This window comes from Vigna unguiculata, chromosome 1 (assembly GCF_037176805.1).
Source record: "Vigna unguiculata cultivar grain cowpea cultivar isolate G323 ecotype 2 chromosome 1, ASM3717680v1, whole genome shotgun sequence".
Lineage (NCBI taxonomy): Eukaryota > Viridiplantae > Streptophyta > Magnoliopsida > Fabales > Fabaceae > Vigna > Vigna unguiculata.
This window is the reverse complement of record NC_140792.1, coordinates 41,224,415-41,248,008: the sequence shown is the minus strand read 5'-3', so window position 1 is coordinate 41,248,008 and position 23,594 is coordinate 41,224,415. Positions and strand designations below refer to the sequence as shown.

General features: G+C 30.1%; 2 protein-coding genes across 2 annotated transcripts; both read right to left on the bottom strand.

Moving 5' to 3' along the window:
• Positions 1–542: 542 nt before the first annotated feature.
• P58IPK (DnaJ P58IPK-like protein) lies at positions 543–4,746 on the bottom strand. Its single transcript, XM_028075042.2, has 9 exons — positions 4,487–4,746; positions 3,604–3,760; positions 2,890–3,091; positions 2,563–2,723; positions 2,379–2,472; positions 2,033–2,245; positions 1,772–1,852; positions 1,278–1,496; positions 543–1,024 (listed from the first exon to the last, which is right to left on the bottom strand). The coding sequence occupies exons 1-9, from the start codon at positions 4,614–4,616 to the stop codon at positions 830–832; spliced, it is 1,452 nt and encodes a 483-aa protein (XP_027930843.1). The 5' UTR covers positions 4,617–4,746; the 3' UTR covers positions 543–829.
• A 7,032-nt stretch (positions 4,747–11,778) lies between these two features.
• On the bottom strand, positions 11,779–14,408 carry LOC114165964 (zinc finger protein JACKDAW-like). The gene is made up of 3 exons (XM_028050641.2): positions 13,945–14,408; positions 13,476–13,872; positions 11,779–13,150 (listed from the first exon to the last, which is right to left on the bottom strand). Exons 1-3 carry the CDS (start codon positions 14,078–14,080, stop codon positions 12,202–12,204), a joined length of 1,482 nt encoding a protein of 493 aa, XP_027906442.1. The 5' UTR covers positions 14,081–14,408; the 3' UTR covers positions 11,779–12,201.
• Positions 14,409–23,594: the final 9,186 nt, after the last annotated feature.

Below are 23,594 nucleotides of genomic sequence, written 5' to 3'. Positions count from 1 at the left end.
AGATTTCCTAGATGCGAAATGCATTTTTAGTTAATGTCAGTAAAAAAAAATATGAATACAGAATTATTTTAATCAATATCAACTAAAAAAATTATTTTAATTAATATTTATAGCAAAAGTTGACAAAAATATCTAGTTAATTAAGTAAAAAAGAAAAAAAAAAAACTCTCATTACAAAAACCTATGTAACTAACGAGCAATAACCTTAATCAACATCAATGAAAAAACCTTTCGTTAATATCTTCCAAAACTAAAAAATCTTCATTAAAAAATAACTCAACTAAAATTTTTCAAAACTTCTATTCAAATATTAACTAAATACTATTATTGACTGCATTTTTTTTAATTATTGTATATTTTAATATTAAATGTTCTTTGTATTTTGTACTAAGTAAAATATTTAAAAAAAATCAATTGTTTAATCCAAACACAATATTTTAAAAACAAATAATTTAAAATATTTAAACTGACTCAGTTCATTAAAAGAAAATTTGAAACAAGAAAAACTTGATTGTGAATAAATTGTAGAGCCACAGCCACAGTAACAGCTAATCAATTTTAAATTTTACTAGATAACTGGAAGTTCGCAACTAAATAGATCTCAAGTAGTAGCTCAAAACTGCGAAGGTGTTAACTGTGAAGCAATTCCATGATGCCAACCCCAAGAGTTCTGCTTAAAGCAAAAATTTCTCTAAAGCATGTTTCTTATCTTACAAGTAAATGGGGATGGCCTACGTATTGATCTCAACAACTGTTAGAAAGGGATTAGTTAAATAAAATTGTTGTGGTCCCTTCAGAACATAAAAAATAAGGGGTGAGGCTTTTCCAATCAGAAGTGAAATTCAAACCCTCCAGGAAAGCCCCCTCCAAATCCACCACCACCAGGGAAGCCACCCTCAAAGTTAAAGGTAAACTGCTGGCCCCCACCACCAAAAGGGTTGAAACCACCGCCGCCGCCACCTCCCATCTCTTCAAGGTCCTCCCCCCTGTCATATCTTACACGTTTGTCTTCATCGCTCAGAACCTAAAACAAATTGCAACAACCAGTTATTGCAGAGTCCTTTCAACACACTTGTTGGGTGAACTTGGTATAAGTCCCACCAAACTAAGAATAAGACAAAATTTAATTGATCCCAGTTAAATTTCACTAATATCAAAACATGTGTTAAAAAGGAATGTGTTGTTAGCAATTCCCATTCAACAATGATCCGTGAGTCCCCGTTAAATACTGTAGGAGAAAGGTAAGGTAACCAAAATATGAAAAGAATAGGTCTCACCTCATATGCAGCAGCAATTTCTCGGAATTTAGCTTCTGCTTCTTCTCTTTTGTCCACATTCTTATCTGGGTGCCATTGTAAGGCTAGTTTCTTGTAGGCACGTTTTATATCAGCAGCAGAAGCAGTTTTAGAAATTCCCAAAGTCTTGTAGTGATCCTTACGTTTGCTTATCTTTAAAGCTTTCTCCGCCCTCATTAATGCTTCACGGATACTCATATCCTGCAGTTACAGACAAACCATTACCAAACGCACAGAAATATTAAGGCATTACAGTATTAGTGAATCTTTATGATGTCACGATCAAAGAACTGTCGAAACTTGAAAACTTTCAAATCACAGCAATATCAAACACTGGTAGGATGAGTATGTTTTTTGTATCATTTTCAAGGGAATTCAACATTGAGCATCTGTTCCTCACAAAAAGTCATCCCAAAAAGTTTTAATTTATTAATGGTCTTGAACATGCTATATGAGTACTATGTATTTAAACAAACCTGAGGAGATTTTTGAGCAGCTGATTTCATATCATCCACAGCTCCCTCCCAATCTTCTACTAAGAGCTTAGCCTCTCCTCTCTGTAAAAAATTACAACAAGAGCAAGGTACACCACAGTTATCTTACTGTAATCACGTACTTGTCCCATTACACAACACAACAATAAAAAAATTAAGAGACAAATTGCTAGCAGATTGTAGCCAAACAGTACTGCTAAAAGTGAAAAACAAAACAAAAGGGCAATGATGTTCATAGCATACCTGAACAAGAGCTTCAACAAGTTCCTCATTGATCTTAAGAGCTTCACTACAACTTTCCAAGGCATCTTTTCCTCTGCCAAGCTTGACTAGCACTTTACATAAGCCAAGATGAAGATGTACATTGTGCGCAAGATGGTCTGGGTCTACAGCAAGAGCAACTTTGAATTCTTCCACTGACACACGTAGTTTACCCTTACTCGCATTATCTTCAGCCTTTCACATTGAAATAAAAGGAAACCAACCATTCTTTAACAACCAAAAGAAAGAAAAAAGAAAAATAGACTCGAGGTGAAATGTAAAAAAAAAATAAAAAAAAAAAAAAAATCCACAATATACAAGGCCTTACACTTTTACTCTTCTTCAGTAGATTTTTCAATCGAAAATATGCTTTTTTCAGTTCACTGTGCTCTGGATCTGAGCGAAGACCTTTCTGAAAATGCCTGAAAATATACTCACATATAAGATATATTATATAAAAAAAATATTAGAGGAATACCATACAAATTTAACAATATTTCCACAAGACACACCTCGTGGCAACATCATGATCAGCTAAATAATAATATGCACGACCACGTAACAACAATGCCTCTAAATTATTTTCATCTTCCTTGAGAAGAAACCCAGACTCAGCAATGGCACCCTCATAGTCTTTATCAGCTATTAACACCTTCACTTTAAGAAGCTTGGCCTGCATAAAAAAATGCACATAGAGTTAACATGTTGGTTCCACAAACCAAATGCCAGAACAAACCCAATGCCTATTTATACATTCACTTTAAGACTATATACTGTAACTACTCAGACACAAAAACAGAAAGTACATTTATAAAACTACAAGAGAATGAAACAGTTACCTTAGTGCAATCTGGAGAGAAAACAAGAACAACTTTATCAATAAAGTCCAAGGATTTTGAGAAGTTGCCCAAATCATAGAGGGACTGAGCTGTTTCTAGGGCACTTTGAGCCTGCAATAGTTGAGAGAGTTCCTTTTCTGCAGCTGAATCTCCAGGCTTCAACTCCAGAAACTGTTTGTAGCTCCTCTCGGATTGCTCATATCTACATTAGCCAAAAAGCACCTGAATGATATAACTTCTTAATTAGGAGTTTGAGAGACTTGGGATGAGGGGTAGATTAGAGATAGGAGGTGAGGAGAAGAGACGAAAGAGTCATATGATCGTCATTTTCTGAAACAGAGTTTGAACGAAGGCCCTTATTATGTCTCTGCTAACTTTAGGAAGGAATGCAGCAGAAAGGAGTACAGTACTGCTGTTTTTCATAATTCTTGATTGATAATAAGAAGGTTTGGGGTATACTCTCCCCCTCCCTCGTAACAAGAGGAAAGTGGAATAAAAATAATTTTGAACAAGTCAGCATTAAATTAAATAAATAAAACAGTCTTAAAACCACTTTGAATGTGCATAAAAAATACTCGAGGAAACACACTTCAGTAACCAGCATTTTTTACAGTATCCCCTGTCTTCGTGATAAGATGAGCTTATTTCATGCGGTATTTAACAAGGAATGTAATATAAGATGTAAATGAATCTAAGATTGCAAATGAACCACACCTGCATATCTGACGAAGAACTGAGGCTCTGAAAAGGTATGCTTTTGAAAGGGTTGGGTCTGCTTCTATTGCAGCATTTAGATCATCAAGTGCCTCAGTATAGTGTTTCACTTTTATGCTTTGCGATACCCGCTCAAACAACTCAGCAGCATTTTCAGCTGATCACATCCGAACCAAAACAAAGAATGTTAAGGCAACACAAACTGTAATCAAACTTAAACATAGAACCGTTGCAATACTTCAATCTAATATCACAGATACATTCTTTCACAATCTCTATTTTCTCATCCCTCTATGATATATAAGATTCTGTTGTTGGGTTGAAAACATCACAGTTGAATTTTCTCATCCGCACAACAACATATCTTGTTAATAATCTACTTCAGTTTCTAATGTTGATACTACCCTACACTAAAAACTCCATGAAGTTACAGCTCTAAAATCATAATTCACAGTGGAATAACCATGCCACCGTCTATTGATAAAATTGATATATCTTGGAAAAAATGAGTAACTTGGTTAATAGCAGTCTTGCAAAATGCACTTTTTCTTTTGCAAACCATAAGAATCTACAATTAAAATATACTAAAAAACAGGAATAACTCAGGTGTTAAATACAGAAACTGATATCATACACAAATTTAAACTGTGGCAACAACACAACTCATGAGAACTAGGGCAAAACGGAAAAAAAAAAACAAAAAAACAAAAAAAACATCAAATCAAAACGTGCAACAGAAAATTTCAAAAGAAATTTGAATTTTAAACTGTGGCAATAACACAACTCACGAGAACTAGGGGAAAACGAAAAAAACATCAAATCAAAAAGTACAACAGAAAATTTCAAAAGAAATTTGAATCCATAGAGACAGATCAGGGTGTACCGGAAGCGAGAGGGTGAAGGAGAATGAGTTGGCAGACCAAAACGAAATTGAGTATGAAGAATGTGTAGAACAATCCTCTGTAGGCCACGGAATCCATCGTCAATAACGAAAAACCGATAACATTGAACATTGTGATCTTCCTCTTCCTCTTAGTTTTTGGAATCCTTGGTTGTTTTCCACATTCGCACAGAGGACACTGTTCCAAGAATCACCACAAGCAGCTTATTATTTTATTTTTAAGTTTTGTAACATAAACTAAAACTAAAACTATAAACTGCAATACTTGAAACAGAGGGAGGGGGGTTTTCGTAAATTTCTTAATATTTTGGGCTACCACTACATACATGTCACGCCACGTGGTTTATCCAATAGACGCTTCACACGTGGATTTCGACACCCTTCCCCTTATGAAACTTCTGATGCCAAATGTAGACCAATAAATATCTGACACGTCATTTTGTTTAGTTTTAAACTAAACTCCCTGTCGTCATTTTCATTATTAAACATTAAACATTACTTTTGAAAGAAATATTTAATTTTATATAATTAATATTAATATTCATAATAAATACATATTTTAATATATAAGTTACATAAAATTCAATTTTAAAACAAATAAATACTTTTAGATATATTAAATTCATGATAGTAGTTGTTATCTTATCTATGTCAGAAGATTTCTTTATACTAATAGTATTTTACCATATGTATGACTTGAATAAATATTTATTTTACTTAAATTAGCTTTATGGTGAATAAATATTTAAAAATATATAAGTGACAACATCATTAAATCTTGGTAAAAAATATTGTTGAAATATCGAATATATTTTAAATCTATTATAAATAATTAATATTGTGTATATTTAATTTTAAATTTTTTTAATTAAACAGTAAATTTTGAATTATAATTAAAATTAATACAAATTTTAAATATTGTAAGATATAGAAAGTCAAACTAAATTGTTCAAATGATATAAAAAACACAAGAGAATATATTTTATATCTCTGAAAAATGTAATTTTGAAGATTATATATATATATATATATATATATATATATATATATATATATATCATGATAAAATGGTTTTTCTGATAAATAACGACCTTTCATAATTTAAACCATATACACAGATAGATAACAAAAATATAATCTCAATATTTCTGTAGTTGTTAGTTTTTTTAAATATTTCTTTAGTCATAACCTTTTTAAAAAATAACCTCTTGTCTATTTTAATTTAATTTCAATATTGTTCAGAAATATATCACTTATTACAAATAATATTATACCATGGTATAAACTATCTCTCACAAATCTGTAATATATTTTTTATTTTTAGATGTATTACTTATACTGAATTTAATTTATATAAAATAAACTTTTATTTTGAGTACATAAAATAAAATACTAATTTAGTAAACTATTAAAAACCTCCATATATGTGTATAAATAAACATTATAATTGCAACTATTATGTGTTCTTTTTTCTATAGAGGGAATGAAAAGTGGTTTTGGATTAATAAAAAGGCAACTTTGATTTAAGACAACAATTAATTTGAAATATTGGGCCAGACCATTGGTTCAAAAACAAATTGGGCCAGACTATCCATACGCCGAACAACAATTTATTAAAATAAAACCGCCAAGCATCTATGTAGTTGTGAATAAAACTGCCTCTGGTGTTGGTTTGAATATTTTAAATTAAGTAAATTTCTGAACCAAAATAATAAGTTGTATTTTAATGGTCCAAAATTTTAATCCATGGTGAAAAAACCAAGAAGATAATCAATTTTTTTAGACTTAGGTGTATTTGGAAGAATAACCAAAATTATAGTATTTTAATAATCTATAATTGTTATGATTTATTGTAATCAGTATTATTTTTTCTGTTTGGAATACTTTGTTGAAATTTTATATTCAGTAAAATATTAAATCAAGTTTCATTGACTTGCTTTATCTTGAGAATTATTTGGTTGTGAAGAAATTCAGCTGCTTTTGAGTTGTATAGCAACACATAAATTATTGAACTGCCTAACAGAATAAAGAGGAAAACATGAGATGCCTAAGAAACTTTCATGCACTCTTATAAAATGTGTGTAAAAAATATAGAGGAAAAGTAATTGTTAGAATTTTAAATATAAATTACGAGTTTCATATTGATAAAAAAAATAAACAATATTTAAGAAAAAAAATTATAAATATTAAATTTAAGATAATATCATAATCTTGTATATAAATAATTAACATCTTATTAATGATAAATCTTTTAATTTAGAAGAGAAACATAATTGTAGAATAAGTTTTGAATGGCAAAAATCGTGATTGCACTTCTATAATATAAAATTTGTATATAAGTGAATGTGAGTTATTTAAGGTTCTGATGGTGAAAGATTAATTTTCCATCTGCATGCCCTGGGATCGAACCTCACACCTTGAATTGGGAAAATATATGACCGTTAATTGAGGTATTTCAAAATACCTCTCTTTTCTGATTCAACACCTGAAACAGGATAGAGTATGAGAGGGCATTCTCGCCAACTTCATTGTCATATCTTGAATTATCACAATTTCTGTTGCGATTGTATTCCTTTGTTATTTCATTATTGAACCCTAAGTTCAAAAAGCAATATGTGGCAACATATTCGTCGTAAGTAGGTTTGTCTATGAAACCAACTTGTCAGAGAGTGGTGAACATTCAAGTGAAATTTCTAGAAGAATCTCTCAAGTTGAAAGTTGGAGACAATTTACTATTTGAAACCTATCAACACATATTATAGTAAGTTGAACTAACTATGAGGGATATTTATATACCTAACAACTTTTTGTGTGAGTTTTATGACTGTGATAGCTTGATTGCTTTGGTAAATCTTGTTGAGTAGTCTTATCAAGTTAGTTTGATTAGTTTTACCCATTGAGTCCTTTTCAAATCAAATTTGTCTTCATTTGTTTTCTAAAGTTTTTCAATATCTTAATGTCTTCAGTTTAATTTAGTTTTTTTTTTTCATTTCAATAATTTTAATCTGTCTTTAAAAATTCAAAAAAGCTAAAGATGATTTGATTATTCAGATTGTTCCTACCTTAATATGAGTATGTTAATTTAGTCTTTGTTTTTTAAAAATTTTCAATTGCGTTTCAAGTTTTGAAAAAAGTGTCTCAATTAGATCATTTAAAAACACATGTCAATATATGTTTTTTTTTTTACTTTTTGATTTTTTGCAAGGAATTTTATTGTCACGTTTCATGTCCCTAGCAGGAGCAATATCACATGTTAGTGTCATTGCCAAATATTATTGGCTTGATTTCAATTTAGTTCCTAGATATGCCTCTTTGATCCACTTTAGTCTCTGTTATACCCCTTTGATTCAATTTTATTCTAATTTTTGTAATAGTTGAAATAAGTTTTTTTAATCATTTTTTTATAAGATTAAAACTAATTAAGTATAAATATTTTTGTAAAATTAAGTACTGATATTTATATTAAAATTTAATGATAAAAGACATGATTAACAACAACGGGTTAATACTATACAATAATGTAATATGTTAAAAATTGTTTTTAATACAAAATATTAGTATAATATTCATAAAAATAATATATTTGGTCTCAAATCGGAGAGAGACAATATTGTTATATTTTGAAGAAAAAAAAATTGGGTGATTAACAAAACATGAGTTAATAATATACAACAATAATGTAATTTACTAAAAAGTCACTTCTAATAAAAAAATATCAATATAACATTTTATACAAATAATATATTGAATCACAAAGACATATCACGTGATATTGACAATGTCTTGTGTCACACTAGGTACCTGATATATGTAACAACAAAATCTTTGAAAATTTTTAAAAAATTAAGAAAAATCATAAATTAACACGTGGCATGTCATTAGTAATTTTTATTAGAAAGATATCTAATTGAAACACTTTTTAAAAAATTGAGATACAATTAATTTTTTAAAAAGTGAAAATCAAATTGTTACACTCCTATCAAAATACGACTATCGGAGTATTTAAATCTTTAAAGATTTCTTATAAGTGTTTTCTCGACTTTAAAGATATGTTTTATTGGCTTGAAACCTGAAATAATTTGTCAAATTTTTTACAAAGATAAAAAAATTATTAAATTATTAAATTATTAATTGTTTCACAAAATTAAGTGAAGTGATAGGTTGGTTGATAACTTTCTATAAGTTTTTTTCAAAATTAATAACTTATGATTCCTAAATTAATAAATTAGCTTATTAAATTACAAGTTTTTCTTATAACTATTTAATACAGTATATTATAAATGCAAGAAGTCATACAAAGCATAATTATATAAATAAAATGCAAATTTTTTAAATAAAAATATATTATTATGTAATTGTAATTTAAAATTTTAAAAAATAATACATATTTATTAATTAAATTAGTAAGATATCTTTTTAAACATATTTGGGTTCGTCAAACTTAATTACAAGACAGTAAAATAAATTGATAGTTAACTTAATAATTTTAATACAAATACTTTAAATAAACTTTAATCGTTTATATGAATTATAATTTTCAGAATTTCTGATTCTTACAAGTCATATTCTTTCTTTATTAAAAAGTTTCTACCGTACAAACTTCTCTTAAATGGTTTATAAATAATTTTAAAATATTTGGTTGCAACATCCAAATTAACGTCTCATTAATTTTGAGTATTCTATCATTTTTATCGGTTCTCAAACATTTTTATTTATTTTTTGTTGTAACATTTCACAATTGCTTTACAAAGGTTTTAAATGTCAACGTAAGAATCATATAAAACTTAATAAATTCTATTTTTCTGCTACTGACTTTGCCGGTTTCCTAAGTGATTTGATGGTTTGAATTAGTATTTCTAAGCTACAAGTCCTTGGTTCGAAACTAGCGCAGAGAGAGAAGAAGAGAGAAAAAGAAGAGAAAAATGAGGTATTCCAAAATACCTCTCTTTTTTATACAAAATTAAAAAGTTAAAAATTCAAAATAAAAAATATAGAAATATTTATTTTATATTTAGGTCACGTAAATAAAATTAATTATAATTATTAAATATATTTATTTGATAAATTCTAAAAGTATATATATATATATATATATATATATCACTTTATTGTTTTTGAAATTATAATTAACTTTCTACAACCAGTCTCTCAAAAGTGTACAGTGATGTGAGTGTATTTGACTTGCAGGTTAAACATAGTTACATATCATGCTAAAAGCAATATAATTTAATTTATGTTGTGCAATTCAATCCAACCTTATACTATTTAGTTATAAATTATTCTAATTGATTCATCTAGACACAATTGGATAATTCCATTTGAAACTAAAAAAATATAATAAATTCTTAACATTATAAGATTTAATTTAAGTCCCAAAAATAATAATATTTTGAACTTAAAAGAAACCAAATAAATTTATTTTATTTTTTAAGTTTAAAAAGTTAATATATTGAATTGGCGAGATATAATTTCAAGTCCTACATTGTAATTTACTTTTTACGGTATTTCTCCGTCTTTGTAAAGTAAATACTGTAAAAGTTATTAGGCAAAACCACTGTTAGTACAGGAAGTCCAAACTTGAAAGAATTTTGGTGGACCCGACTCAAGTACTTTCCACAAATTAAATTAATCTGCTTTTTGAGACGATATTTTAACCTTTTGAAAACATATTTACATAATAATTTAAAATAATAATATTTTAATAATATTTATTTTATTTTTAAACTTTTATATATATATATATATATATAATTCTTTTCGTACATGTTAAGAATCATGTTACTCAAACATAGCTGGTAGGGGACTTACATGAACCACCAATTGGCGGTTGGACTTGACAATAACTATAATATCATTTTTTATGCAAAAATCTTTCCCTTTTAATACCTTAAAAAATATGGACGGAGAAAAGTATTGAAAATTCAAACACTGTTTTGCAATGAACGCAAGTACAACATTTCTATAAGGTCCTACAATATATAGGGGTATGATGAGAAACGTCTTTAATAAACACCCCAAAACTAAAGCACTCATTTACTGTTTATTGGCATATTTTATATGTAATATTCATCAGAAAAAAATAAATAATCTAGTTCAACCAAATGACGCATATAGAGAAGTGTATGTAATTGTTTACATTTGTTATATTGTAGAAAAATCGACACCAAATAACACTTTCACGGAATAATAAAAATAAAAGCCTAATTTTTTTGTTGAAAAAGGAATTTTTCATGTTTAGAAAGATAATAATCGTGTTAGACAATAATAGTGTATGTTAACTATTAGGAGGTTTATAAAGAGGATTTTACCGAGAAGAACAAATATCAATGAGACCTGCCCAATTACATAAGGTATTGACACCACTCTCAACTCAAAACCTTGAGTCAATGGGTCTTTATTCTTATATAATGCTCTACTTTCTCATTTTTATATGTGAGACTTAGACTCATATTTGGATTCCTAAAATTAACAATATATATATATATATATATATATATATATATATATATATATATATAATTATTTAGTATATATGTTTTACCCTAATCAAATTACTTATTCAATATTCATCTATTGTTTCATTCCATTGTAAATTTTCACTAAATTAAAACCTTATAACATGTGTGTCTGATACTGAATAAAATTTGTCTTCTTTCATTTGTTAGTGGAAAACCTAACAGGAAACTTTGGCAATAGTTATTCTGGCAATTTTTTTTTCTACATGCATGGGTTATGTACGTTTGGATCCGCCATGGATGATTTCCAAACATCTGAACTGGTCTAGGGCACACTTAAAAGTTTCCATAAATGCAGAGAAGCAAGTAGCAACCACATAGACTGTTTTTTAATTCAGTATGCCACCAAATTAAGAAGTTTGACCTGAAAGCTAGTGCCAATAAAACATAGCCTTTAATTCAATAAATATATACACTTACTCGACGAAAATCAAACAAAAACTTTCACCTCTAGCTACAGATTTAGTCATCATAACTAGTCTCTATGAAAAAGATAGCCTATAGCATCTAGATTCTGGCTATTTCAAACCACTTCTAGCTACCAGCACTTGATAAAAAACGTCAAAAATGCTCGTGAACTTCCCTTGATCGTCATTATTATAATATTATGATTACTACTATAAAAACACGTAAAGTTGGCTAGACTTATTCATTGATATAATAATTTCAATACGCAAACTATTCAACTTTCTCGTTATGTAATGATAATTTTTGTTTTTCTCATTAACCCATGGCATGTAGGGTTGTTCAGGAACCGAAATTTGACCGAAGGTCAACAGTAATAGTTGTACTAACCAAACACTACGCAGTTCTAGTATTTTTTTAATAATTTTTCTACATTGTTCATATTTTTGTAGTTGTTTTATGATTACTTTATATCTTCCGCTTCTCTCGAGGAAGAGAAGCCAAAAACGATAACAAGGTTAAGACAGAAGACAAACCAACAACAACAACTACTACTTAGAGAACATGCACTGCTAGGGGAACTCGCTGTTCCTTCTTTCATCTCAAACATGCAGTGGGTCCCTACTACCCTCAGAACCGCTGACAATACACAGAACCATATCTGATCACAAAATCGCTCTAAACTGGTCTTAAGCTTCACCAACAATTCCCAATAATTTTCACTGTACTCAATTGGGACCACTAGATATGTCATATGAGTTATAGTCAGAAAGGACTTCATTGATGGCCTGCAGTGAATTGGTTCAAACCCATTGATGACCCTAAGGAAGCAAACTTTGCAAGCTCTTGAGGTAGAAATGGATGTCCACCTCCATTTCTGTTCATGCCAAGAAAATCTCTCGTCAAGTTATGTTCCACTGTGTTTGAGCCTGGATGGAGGTTTATCTGAGTTGCTTCCACGTTGTTTTGCATCAGAAACTGATCAAAACTGTTTGATGGATGTGTCAATGAGGGAAAGTTAGTAGAATGGCCTAACATAGTTGCACTGCTGCTTGTTCCATTGAAATTTTGCTGTTGGTTCATGTTCTGAAACACTTGGTTGAGCTGGTCACTGCTTTGGTTTGCATTGGTATTATTGAGAGTGGTAGTTTGGGTTGAGGATGAGCTCATCACTCCAAAACTGCCACTGAAAATTGAAGGGTTGGTGCTTCTGGTGGAACCCATTTGTGCTGCCTTCTGCAGAAGGGCAGTGGCTGACATTGGGGAAGCTGAGATCGAGTTCTTGTTTTGACTCTCAGAATAAATTGATGCCAAATCTGAAGCTCCACCTTCTCCCTTTGAATTGGTTCCGAAATTTGAGAATACTGAAGAAGAAGAACCAATAGCTTGTGCCATTTGCACAACCTCGGGCAAACCTGAGGAACTTGATGATGGCACATCAAGTGGGTTATTAATGTGATGTCCCTGATTCAACCACAGTGACAAGTTTGGTCTTTGTTGGTCTGCACCCATCCCCATTAAACGAAACCCGTGTGGACCAAAGTGTGGAACACTCTGCATTCCCTGACCAGTGATTAATCCACGTGACGACAAACCAGCTTGTGTATTCATCACACTTGCATCTTCGCTCTTGAAATTTAGACTACTGGTAGCTACTGAGGAAAGTCTCGAACTCTCTTCGGCTAAGGCATCGCAGAAAGCCCTGTGAGTAATAAAGCTGTCTTTCCTGTGCAAAGTTCAGTGAAAATTCCCCATTAATTATCTAATCATTTCAACCATACTTACACAATAATCACACATTAAATCTCAAACTCAATGCACCACCAAACGAAAAAGCCTTATACATGTAGAGTGAGCATGTATTCCATCTCAAAAAAGCACACACCAGTAAAAAGTAAGTTATACTACTAATAAACGAGAATAGAGGTAGATTTTTACGTGACTTTGCAACTGGGAATTAATTTATGTCTACTTACGAGAAGTTTTTAAATCATATGAATCAAATCAACATGTGACTATTCATTAGGAAGTTGCATGAATTAGTCAATTACCTGGAGAAGAGGGTGCCACAGTCGCACTTATACTCTCTGGTGCCACAGGTTTTGGTGTGAGCTTTCCAATCAGATTGAACTGCGTATTTTTTGGAGCACTTTTCGCACTTCCACTTCTTCTCACCGTGTTTTCTGCTATAGTGCTTTTTTATTCCGGTGAGGTCTCCGAGAGCCCTGGCGGCGTGGTGGTGGACACAGGTCTTCTCTGGACAGATATATACCTTCTTCCGAACCTCTTTGTTTGACCTCTGTCGTAGCTTCCATGGAAGGTTGTGACCCCTCCTATGAAGCTGAAGGTTCTGGTCCCTCTGGAACCCTTTGTTGCATATTTCACAGATGAAACGGTTGGTGGCCATGAGAGTCTTGGGTGAAAGAGCAATAACCTCAGCATCTGGATCTGCATAATCCAGTCCAAATTAAAAATTAATTAAACCAATCTGTTTGATAAGAATTAGAGGTTTTATATTACCTGGTGTTCCTGGAAGATTTCTCTTCTTCTTGGTGAGTGGAGGAGGAGGATTAGGGTTAGGGTTTGTGTTTTGTTCATTGGGAAGCCCTGGGAGAGTAGTGGAAAGTGAAAAGGGGTCACTGGGTATCATTTGCATATTGGTAAAAGGGGAGTAGTGAAGCTATATTGTGGAGTGGTTTTGCTTTCTAGCAAAGTAGAAGCAAACAGCTAAGTTTCATAGGTTTCAGACAGTACATGGAAGAAAACAAGGGATGTTAGAATAGCTATAAAGCCAAGAAATATAATATAAGTGTTTTTTGGAGGTTACCACCATATTCTGTAAGAGGGAGTGGCTGGCTTCATGTGATTATTCGGCCCAAGGACAAGAAAAAGCCATAGACGAAACTTGAATCGGATAAAATATATTTAACCCCAACAAAAATATTATATATATGCACACACTTGTGTAAGAGCTTCCAACTGGTGTCTGCACCCTTATTTTTTATTTCTTTAACATTTGAAAGATATAACAAAGACTATGACATGATGATACTATATATATATATATATATATATATATATATATATATATATATATATATATATATATATAACGAGAGTGTTATACTATTGTTTATACACATTTTGTATCTGTTTTCTCTTTACAACTCCTTAGTCACACTCTCCTCTCACGTTACCTACTTGTTTTTGTTTTGTATAAAAAATGTTTCATAGTAGTATTTATATTAACTATAATTCATAAGATAAAGTTATAGATATAATATCTTATGACATACCCAAAATCTTTTCTCTGAAAGAAAGTTATACAAATATATGTCGGCTCTGTTTCTGGCGTCACCCTCTTCCTCTCTCTCTCCTTTCACTTGGTGTTTACTGTGTTTGGTTTTACGCGTACCCTCTTGCTTAATAACTCATTTACTGGCATTCTCAAAGTGACACAGTCATAAATTAGAATGGGCCACCACGTAACCACACACACACTCTTTCAGCCACAGATACACAAAACAGACCAGAACTTTCTCAGAACAGAGATACAACCACATGCACATCCGTAGAAGAATGTGTGTTTTGCATTTCCTCTGCCTTAGGTATAGCAAGTGAAATAGATAAAAAGCGAAAAACATATAAAATATAAGCACAATGTCCTTAAAATAAAAGGCGAAAATTTTAAAGGTGGCAGTGTACCTGGTTTGGTAAAAGTGAATAGTACAGTTAGTTTATATACAAAGGTTGACTCTTTGGTAGCGAAATAGTATTATTAGTAATAGGTATGAAAAGGGTTGTGCTGTGGTGCACGTGAGATGGAAGAAATGAAGGTTAAAATGATGGTGTTGGTGAGAAGGAGGGTAACAGAAAAAGTTACTTACCTTTATAAGAGGCTTTAGTTGGTAGTGAATGATTAAGCCATAATTAGAGTGAGGGTAGGGTTTTGGCATGCGAGAGACTGTGGTAACAGAGAGAAAGAGAAAGAGAAAGAGAAAAAGGGTGCATGTGTGTTGTGGGGTCAATAGAGAAGTGTAGGATGCAATGCAGTGTGGGACAGTGTCTGAGGTTCTCTTTTTCCGATGCAAGTTGATAGGACCGTCCGTGATACTCTGTCACTGCGTAGTCATTGTGAGGGCTCAAGAAAACTGAACCATGGGGGTCCCCGCTGCACCGTCCATCATCCCAAAAGGTATCACTCCTACGTCCATTATTTTCTACCAAAATGTTTTTTACTATTCTTATTTTTATACATTTTATATGGATTTGTTCATCTGCTTAACATTTATTATGGTTCAAAAATTTTAAAATATCGTTGGAAATTTAAATATGAGTATAAGTGTTATATTAGGTTATTAGAATTAGAAATTTGAACATAAAAAAATTATAAATTTATCATTTTATGATTTTAAATTAAAAATAGTATCAATTTTTTATATATAGATTTAACTCAACTCTTTCGATTGATGTGTTGTATTTACCTAATAAATTCTCTCCTCAATAACCTTCTATTAATGTTACGAGAGTCGAAAATTCTTCCGTAATCAACTCATTAATCAATTTAATTTACCAATAATTTGAGTCAAAATTAGATATTAATTCATTTAAATTATACTTATTTTATCCATCAAGAAACATGATTTCCATATTTGAGAATCAGCCCCTTTAACTATATGTTATATTAACTGGTTATTTAACAAATAAAGAAAGAAAACCTAAACTAGTAATTAGGGATGTCAAAAAAATCCGTACTCATGAGTATCCGCAGATAAAACTCGCAACGGGTAGGAAATGAATATTAAAAATTGATACCCGCTACCCGCGGGTACGAGTATTTTTTATACCCGCATGTTAACGGAGCGGGTACGGGTATCATAGTATCTGTACCCGTGAATACCCGTATCTGCTAAACTTTAATTCACAAAAATACCATCATATATATATATATATATATATATATATATATATATATATATATGCACATCTTATCTTGTCTTTTGTCTTCATTCTTCCAACTTCAAGTATTGCTACATTGTCTTTATCCAAGTACACTCCTTGGCATTCTTCTCTTTTCTTTGAAATTGGACATATATCCAAAACCCTATATACTATATAGACAGTGACGTTTATAGTATGTTTGTTGTCAAATGATGAAATCAAAATAAGAATACTTGGCACGTGACAATTGATGTTTATTATTTGTTTATTTTTTAGGAATCCATAAGAAAAAGTGGACTTGTTGATCAAAACACTAATTAAATAATTTCCATTGTGTTGAACATTATTTTGATAATTATTTGGACTTGTATGAAATTGAGTTTATTTGAACTTTATTTAAAATCTATGACAATGATGTATTTTATTTAATTTAATTTTAATTTATTATTAAATATTTATTTTTTAAATAATTTTGTAAATATCCGCGAGTACCCGTGGATACCCGTGGATATGAAAAAAATAAGCGGGTACCCGTATAACGGATACCCGATAGATATAAGTACGGATACGGGACATATATTTATCCAACGGGTAGGGTACAAGAGAACTATTACCCGTATCCCGCCTTGTTTACATCACTACTAGTAAATGCTTGGAATTTTTGAATGTGAACATTTGATTATATTTATGTACGTATATTTGGGTATTTATTTTTGATTGATGCAGAAGATATTGACCGTTTTTTACATCATATTGGATATTTCGGTGATGGATTTCTTTTTTTTGGTAAATATTTGTCCATTACTAAATAGGAAAAAAAGTGGCATGTTTAATTGAGTTTATATAATTTTCATGCAATTTTTTCTATAATAATTTTTAACCGCAAGAACAATGTAAATATTACTTATTTTATAGGCTTAATTATTTAGTCCCAGCGTCAATGGATTACCCAGTTGAGCCTATTTAATTGTGAGCTTATGCAAAATGATTGTAAATTGAATTGACACACCGAACTCTAGTTAAAATGTGTTTTTTTTTATTGTTACAAGAATTTTGTGTAAAAAATTAATATTGAATTTCCTGTATATTTAAATACAAGAGTAACATAGATGCTTGTGCATTGAGTAATTCTAAATTCTAAACTCTACACCTCTTTCTTATACATCTTCTACCACCTTCGATGGTAAATATTAAATGCAATCTTTCAAAATGTTTTTTTTTTTCATTGAACTTTTTCTATAAAATTGCAGGAGAAATTGTAGAATAGTAAGTTGAAGGACACGACATTAATCTTTTGTTTATAATCAATGTTGCGTCAAAATAAAATCTGGAATTCTAAGAAAAGAAATTCGAAGGAACCTAAGTTATTTCATTTAATTCTATAATTACTTGTTTATTTGATTCCTTTAGCTTTTCATCCCTAAAACTTGAAAGGGAAATAACCATTTTTTTTCCAAAAAACTAACAGTTAAAATATATAACATCATCCTTGCGGCTAAAATAAACACTACATAAAATACTGCAATCATATTAAATAAAAAAAAAAAATTACGTGGGACCTATCCTAGTTGTGATAACTCACACCATGTCCCACTTCGGTGTTTCTCACTTCATTATGTTATTTTTTTTTCTACAATAAATAAATAAGGTGTTAAAATAAGTTTAACTAGAGGAGTCAACTCTTGATATATTATGTGTCTAAATAGGTTGGACAAAAAATATTTTTTAATATAAACTGAATGAAATAAATATAACGCATAACGTAATCGATATTTAGATGAATTTTAAATCTTTGAATTGAAACTCCTAAGACTAAGTACGAGTATAGATATGTACCCATCTATATAGTGACTTAAACTTCTAAGTTACAGAGTGACACGAAACATGTTTGAGAATATGCTCGAAACTGTTCGGTCACCTTGACGACGACGTTACATTATAAAGTTTAGCTAACTTCCCCGGTCACTGTACGTCTCTGTTTGTGAAAGATTTGTAACTTTTAACACGATTAAGAATTAGAAATAAGAAAACCAAAATTATTGTAATATATGTGTTAGATCGAAATAAGAAATTGCAAACCTTATCTTATTAATCAATTTTTTTAATTAAGTTAGATTTAAAGTTCACTTTTAATAAATATTTAAAATTGAGTTAAAGTTTAAAGTTTATTTTTAATCCATTGTAGTAAAGAGGAACTTAATTAAGAACTGGAAGATTAGAAGAGTGATGAGACATCTTACCTCACAGTCACACTCATAATTGATGATTTAATTAGATCACCACCAAACCAAGATATTACGTGATGATCATTCATCCCATGTGGTTTTGTGGATTCTTATTTTCCTTTCACTTTTTTCTCTTTCTAATTTTGTTTCGCTGGAATTCTTCGTCCTATGATCATGTGCAATTGATTGCAATTCAACCAGATATTCTAAATCTCCTTTTTATTCTATTTCTAATCATTATCGTGCATTTTTTTTTCAGAAGAAAAAAGTCATAAGAAATTAACAATTCAATTCATGCAGGAAGATCAGTAAAAGTTAGTTTAATTAGATAAATCATACTTAATTTTTAATCTTAATGTAGGGTCACATGTTTTTTAAAGCAAAATGTTAGAATTGAGTGTTTACCACTTGGTTAGGAATCAAATTGGTGATCTTGGTTCTGATATCAATTATTAAAATTGAGCGCTTAGCATTTGACAAAAAGTTATAACTACTAGTCAGGACACAACTCTTTTTTACTTAAGAGTGTATCACAAGCTCAAATATCACGATTTATTCGAATGTGATCTAGTCCACTTGATCTCTATCACAAAACAATTGATATCACTTGCAACACAAAGTTTAAAATATAAATTCTCTCTCTTCCGGTTCCTTCTAATGATTTGTCTCTCTCAATTTCCAACAACCCTAGCTAGCTACATATGATGTCTCATATATGAACAACTTTTTGCATCACAAGTAACAGCATTGACGTCCTCAACTTAAGTAATCACTGCCACTATTTCATATGGCACAAGTGTCTCCAAAAGATTTTTAATGTTCTTTTTATAAATGATTATTTATAGATGTAGCAGCATCTCGTCAACTTGGTCCTTACTTGTACATATAGATTAGTTGACTTTCATACAAAAGAGAGGATCATACTCTTTTTCCTTAATGGTGCTCATCTTTAAATTTACATTATTATTATTATAGGAAGAAGAGAATTGTATATTTTATATGTATAACTATTTGAAGTGTGACGAAAACCTATACAATTCTTATATATGCTATATATTGTAAGCAACGCTTTCGAAAGACAGTTCTAGAACTCCGTTAATATAGACATCACTATAAAGTCGTATAAAGTTGTAGAAATTGATGATAGTTACATTTTGTTGTCCAAAGTTATACTTTTAATAACGGTTTTGGAAAAGAATCGTAGTCTTTTATGCACTTATAAAACAAAAATAAAATTCTAGCATAGAATGGAGAGTGGCACAACAAAGAAGTGACGAGCATGGGAAGGAAGGAACTCATAGAGAAATGAAGAGGGAGTAACGACGGCAATGGATGGGACCGAAAAAGAAAACAGTCGAAAAAAATAAATAAAAAATGTACAAGATGCAATGACACAAGTAGTGCAAGACGACAAGGTAATAAGAGTAACAACAACAATGACAACGCAATGTAATGACGACAAAGATTATGCAACTAGCACACACAAGAAGGAGAAAATGTGTTACGTGAGACAACTAGCAGAACGAGCCGTGCCGGTAAAACGTCGATGACAACGTAAAGTAGGGGCGACGATGTTAGAAGCGGAAAAGTTGAGGAAGAAGAACAATGAAATGCAACGCGAGAAAGAAAAAAGGGCTTTGCATTTTTTAAAGTGAAAAACACTTTTAATGATAGTTTTTGATCCAATTGTTGTTATTTTTCACTTTACAAATTTGGCTTAATTATCATTTTGGTCCCCTAATTTGTTGGTTTGATTCATTTTGGTGCCCTTATTTTTTGTTGGTTCAATTTGGTCCTCTAATTCTTTAAAATAGTTCAATTTGATTCCTGCCGTTAAGTTGACGTTAACACCGTTTTCGTACATGTCACGTGTCATTTTGTATTTTTTTTTAATTTTTTAATTTTTTCAAAAAAATATTAAGCTGCCACTGAACTTTATGGTTGTGACACGTGTCAACTTGATAATTTTTTTTAATTTTAATTTTATAATTTAAAAAAAAACAAGTGCCATGTGACACATCACGACTGTGCCACGTGTCAAACTATCATCGGTTGTTTTCAATTTAGTACCTCTATTTACAATTTTGATTCAATTTAGTCCTCTAATTTTTTTAAATGATTCAATTTTGTTCTCTCTAATTTGAGACTAAATTAGTAATTAAGCTTAATTACAACTTATATATACATGTTAAAATAATTTTTATTATATTTATATATCAAATTACTCCTTCTAACTATTCTAATCTTATTTTTTTTACATGTGTACAAATTTTTAAGTGTGAAAAATTACAAGTAAAAAATAAAAAAACATGAATATTTAGGGAGAGATTTGATGTATAAATGATAAAAAAATTATTTTAATATGAATGTATAAATTGTAATTAAGCTTAATTATTAATTTGGTATCAAATTGAAGATAACAAAATTGAATCATTTAAAAAAATTGGGGGATTAAATTGAATCAAAAATTCAAGTAGAGGGACTAAATTGAAAACAACCAATGTTAACTTGACACGTGACATAATTGTGACCTGCCACATGGCATTATTATTTTTTTAAATAAAAAATCTCAATTTGACATGTGTCACAACCATAAAGTGACACGTGGCAGTTTAATATTTTTTTAAAAAAATTAAAAAATTTCACAAAATGACACGTGGCATGTACGTAAATAGTGTTAACGTCAACTTAACGGCAAAGACCAAATTGAACCATTTTAAAGAATTATAGGACCAAATTGAACCAACAAAAAATAAGGGGATCAAAATGAACCAAACCAACAAATCAGGGACCAAAATGATAATTAAGCCTTAAAAATTTTAATTATAATTTTTCGTCTAACCGTTGTTATTTTTCTTTATTTTCAACTTTTAACAACAATTTTCATAGAATCATTGTCAAAAATTTCATTTTATTTACATATTTATCATCACGGTCTTTTTCTACAACAATGACTGTTAGCCATAGTTAATTTAGTTATTAATGAATGCTTTTGCACTAGTTATGAAACAATGTTTGTGTTCTTGATGTACAACGACAACCATTAGTTAAATTTCTAAGCAATTATGTGTTTAGGTCTTAGGCGTGTAAATGTGGCAATTACTACTGATTTTGAAATAGGTAGAGCACTCAAAGTTTCACGTCTCTCTCTGGAAATGTTTTATAAGGACAACATTATTGCAAAGACAATAATAAGGTAATTGAAAAGAAGGATAATAAGAGGATATACAAAAGGAAAAGGATATAAAGTTTCACATAAGAAAAGCAGAAAGCGTGTCACAAAATTTTGAAAATATGAAATAAAAATTATTATTATTTATTTCCAGTCATTGACTTTTTAAAATTTTCACCTCTGTTTTCGGTTTTTACTAAAATTGAAATTGAAAAGTAAACAAAACCAAAAAAACCTTAAGCTCCCCTGCCCAATAATGAATGTTTTGTGGTAACTTAAATTTAGCCATCTCTACACTGTGTGTACACAATAAATTGCATAATCAACTTGATTTGGGGTCTTTTTTATAAAGGGGTATGAGAATCAAGGTTGCTCTAACTTGTTCTTACGGATTAAGTTAAAAAAAATTATAACTTGTGACCTATAATTAATACATGGAAAAAAATTAAGGTTTAATTACCTTTTTTTCTTATTTTTATTTAAAAATATCAAGTTGGTCTTCTAATCTTATTTTAATATCAATTTGATTCTGATCATTGAAAAATTGATGCAACACGATTCTTTTTGTTATTTTTTTTGAAATAGATCAATAATTTTTCATCAAAATTAAAGTTGTTGATAATAATGATATACTTTATTGGTGTAATTAACATAATCATAGTGTCAAATTTAATAAAAAAAATCATTTATTTATTTAAAAAAATCTAACAAAAAATAACCAAATTGTATCAATTTTCTAAAAATCGAGCCTAAATTAAGATTCAAAAGAACGGAAAGATCAATTTGATATTTTTGAACAACATAGAAAGACTAATTTAACCAAAAATTAATTAACGCGTATATCATATATATATATATATATATATATATATATATATATATATATATATATATATATATGATAAAAAATGAGCGCATGTTCAACTCGTTTGGCAACATAAATATATTGAGAAAGTGAATGAGCCTGGCCGGCGAGACTAGAGCTACATCACACTCAATGATCTCGCGTTAATTATATACACTTAAATATGGAAAATGAAAAATAAAAGACAGAGAGAGAAGAGATAAGATAATTAATTAATTCAGATGAAAATGTAATTATATAATATATATTATTAGCCAATTCAACAACTTTTGGCTTGACATATTTGGAGGTAGCTTTCCATGAAATCCATATTATATTGTATGTTTCCTCGTCTCAATGTATAATCGGTATCCTATGCTCACTCCCCAACATCTTCACAACAACACCACAAACATAATACAGATTCAAAACCCAGTGTCAAAATTAATAATTCTATAATTAAAATAGAATTTTGGAACTCTGGTAGGAGACATAAAAACATATTATATCCGACCAGATAACGACATAAGGAGCAACCCTCCATTCATCTTCTCTGCAACCTCCGCAATTCCAATGCTTAATTCTTTTTAATTAAATTATAATAATAATTCCCTCCCATCTATGCTTAGTTAATTGGTTTGCGATTGATTGTCATGTTGGATCGAAAGCTTATCATCTGACCAAAAACTATAACAATTTCGTGCCATGATTTGGTTTTAATACCAATCGTTGGATCGAACACTTATCACTTGACCAAAAATTATAGGTTTTAGTTAGAGCATAACTCTTTCTACTTAAGAGCATATGAATCCAAGTGTCATGATTCGATTGTGATTCGGTTCACTCAACCTTCACCACGAGACAATTACTGTCACCGGCAACATGCCACTGATAAACCTTTTAATATTTTTAAATTAACATCTTGTTACCCTAAAACACGTTTTAGAATAAGAATTTCAATCAACCTATTGGTCTTTGTTGGTGGTAT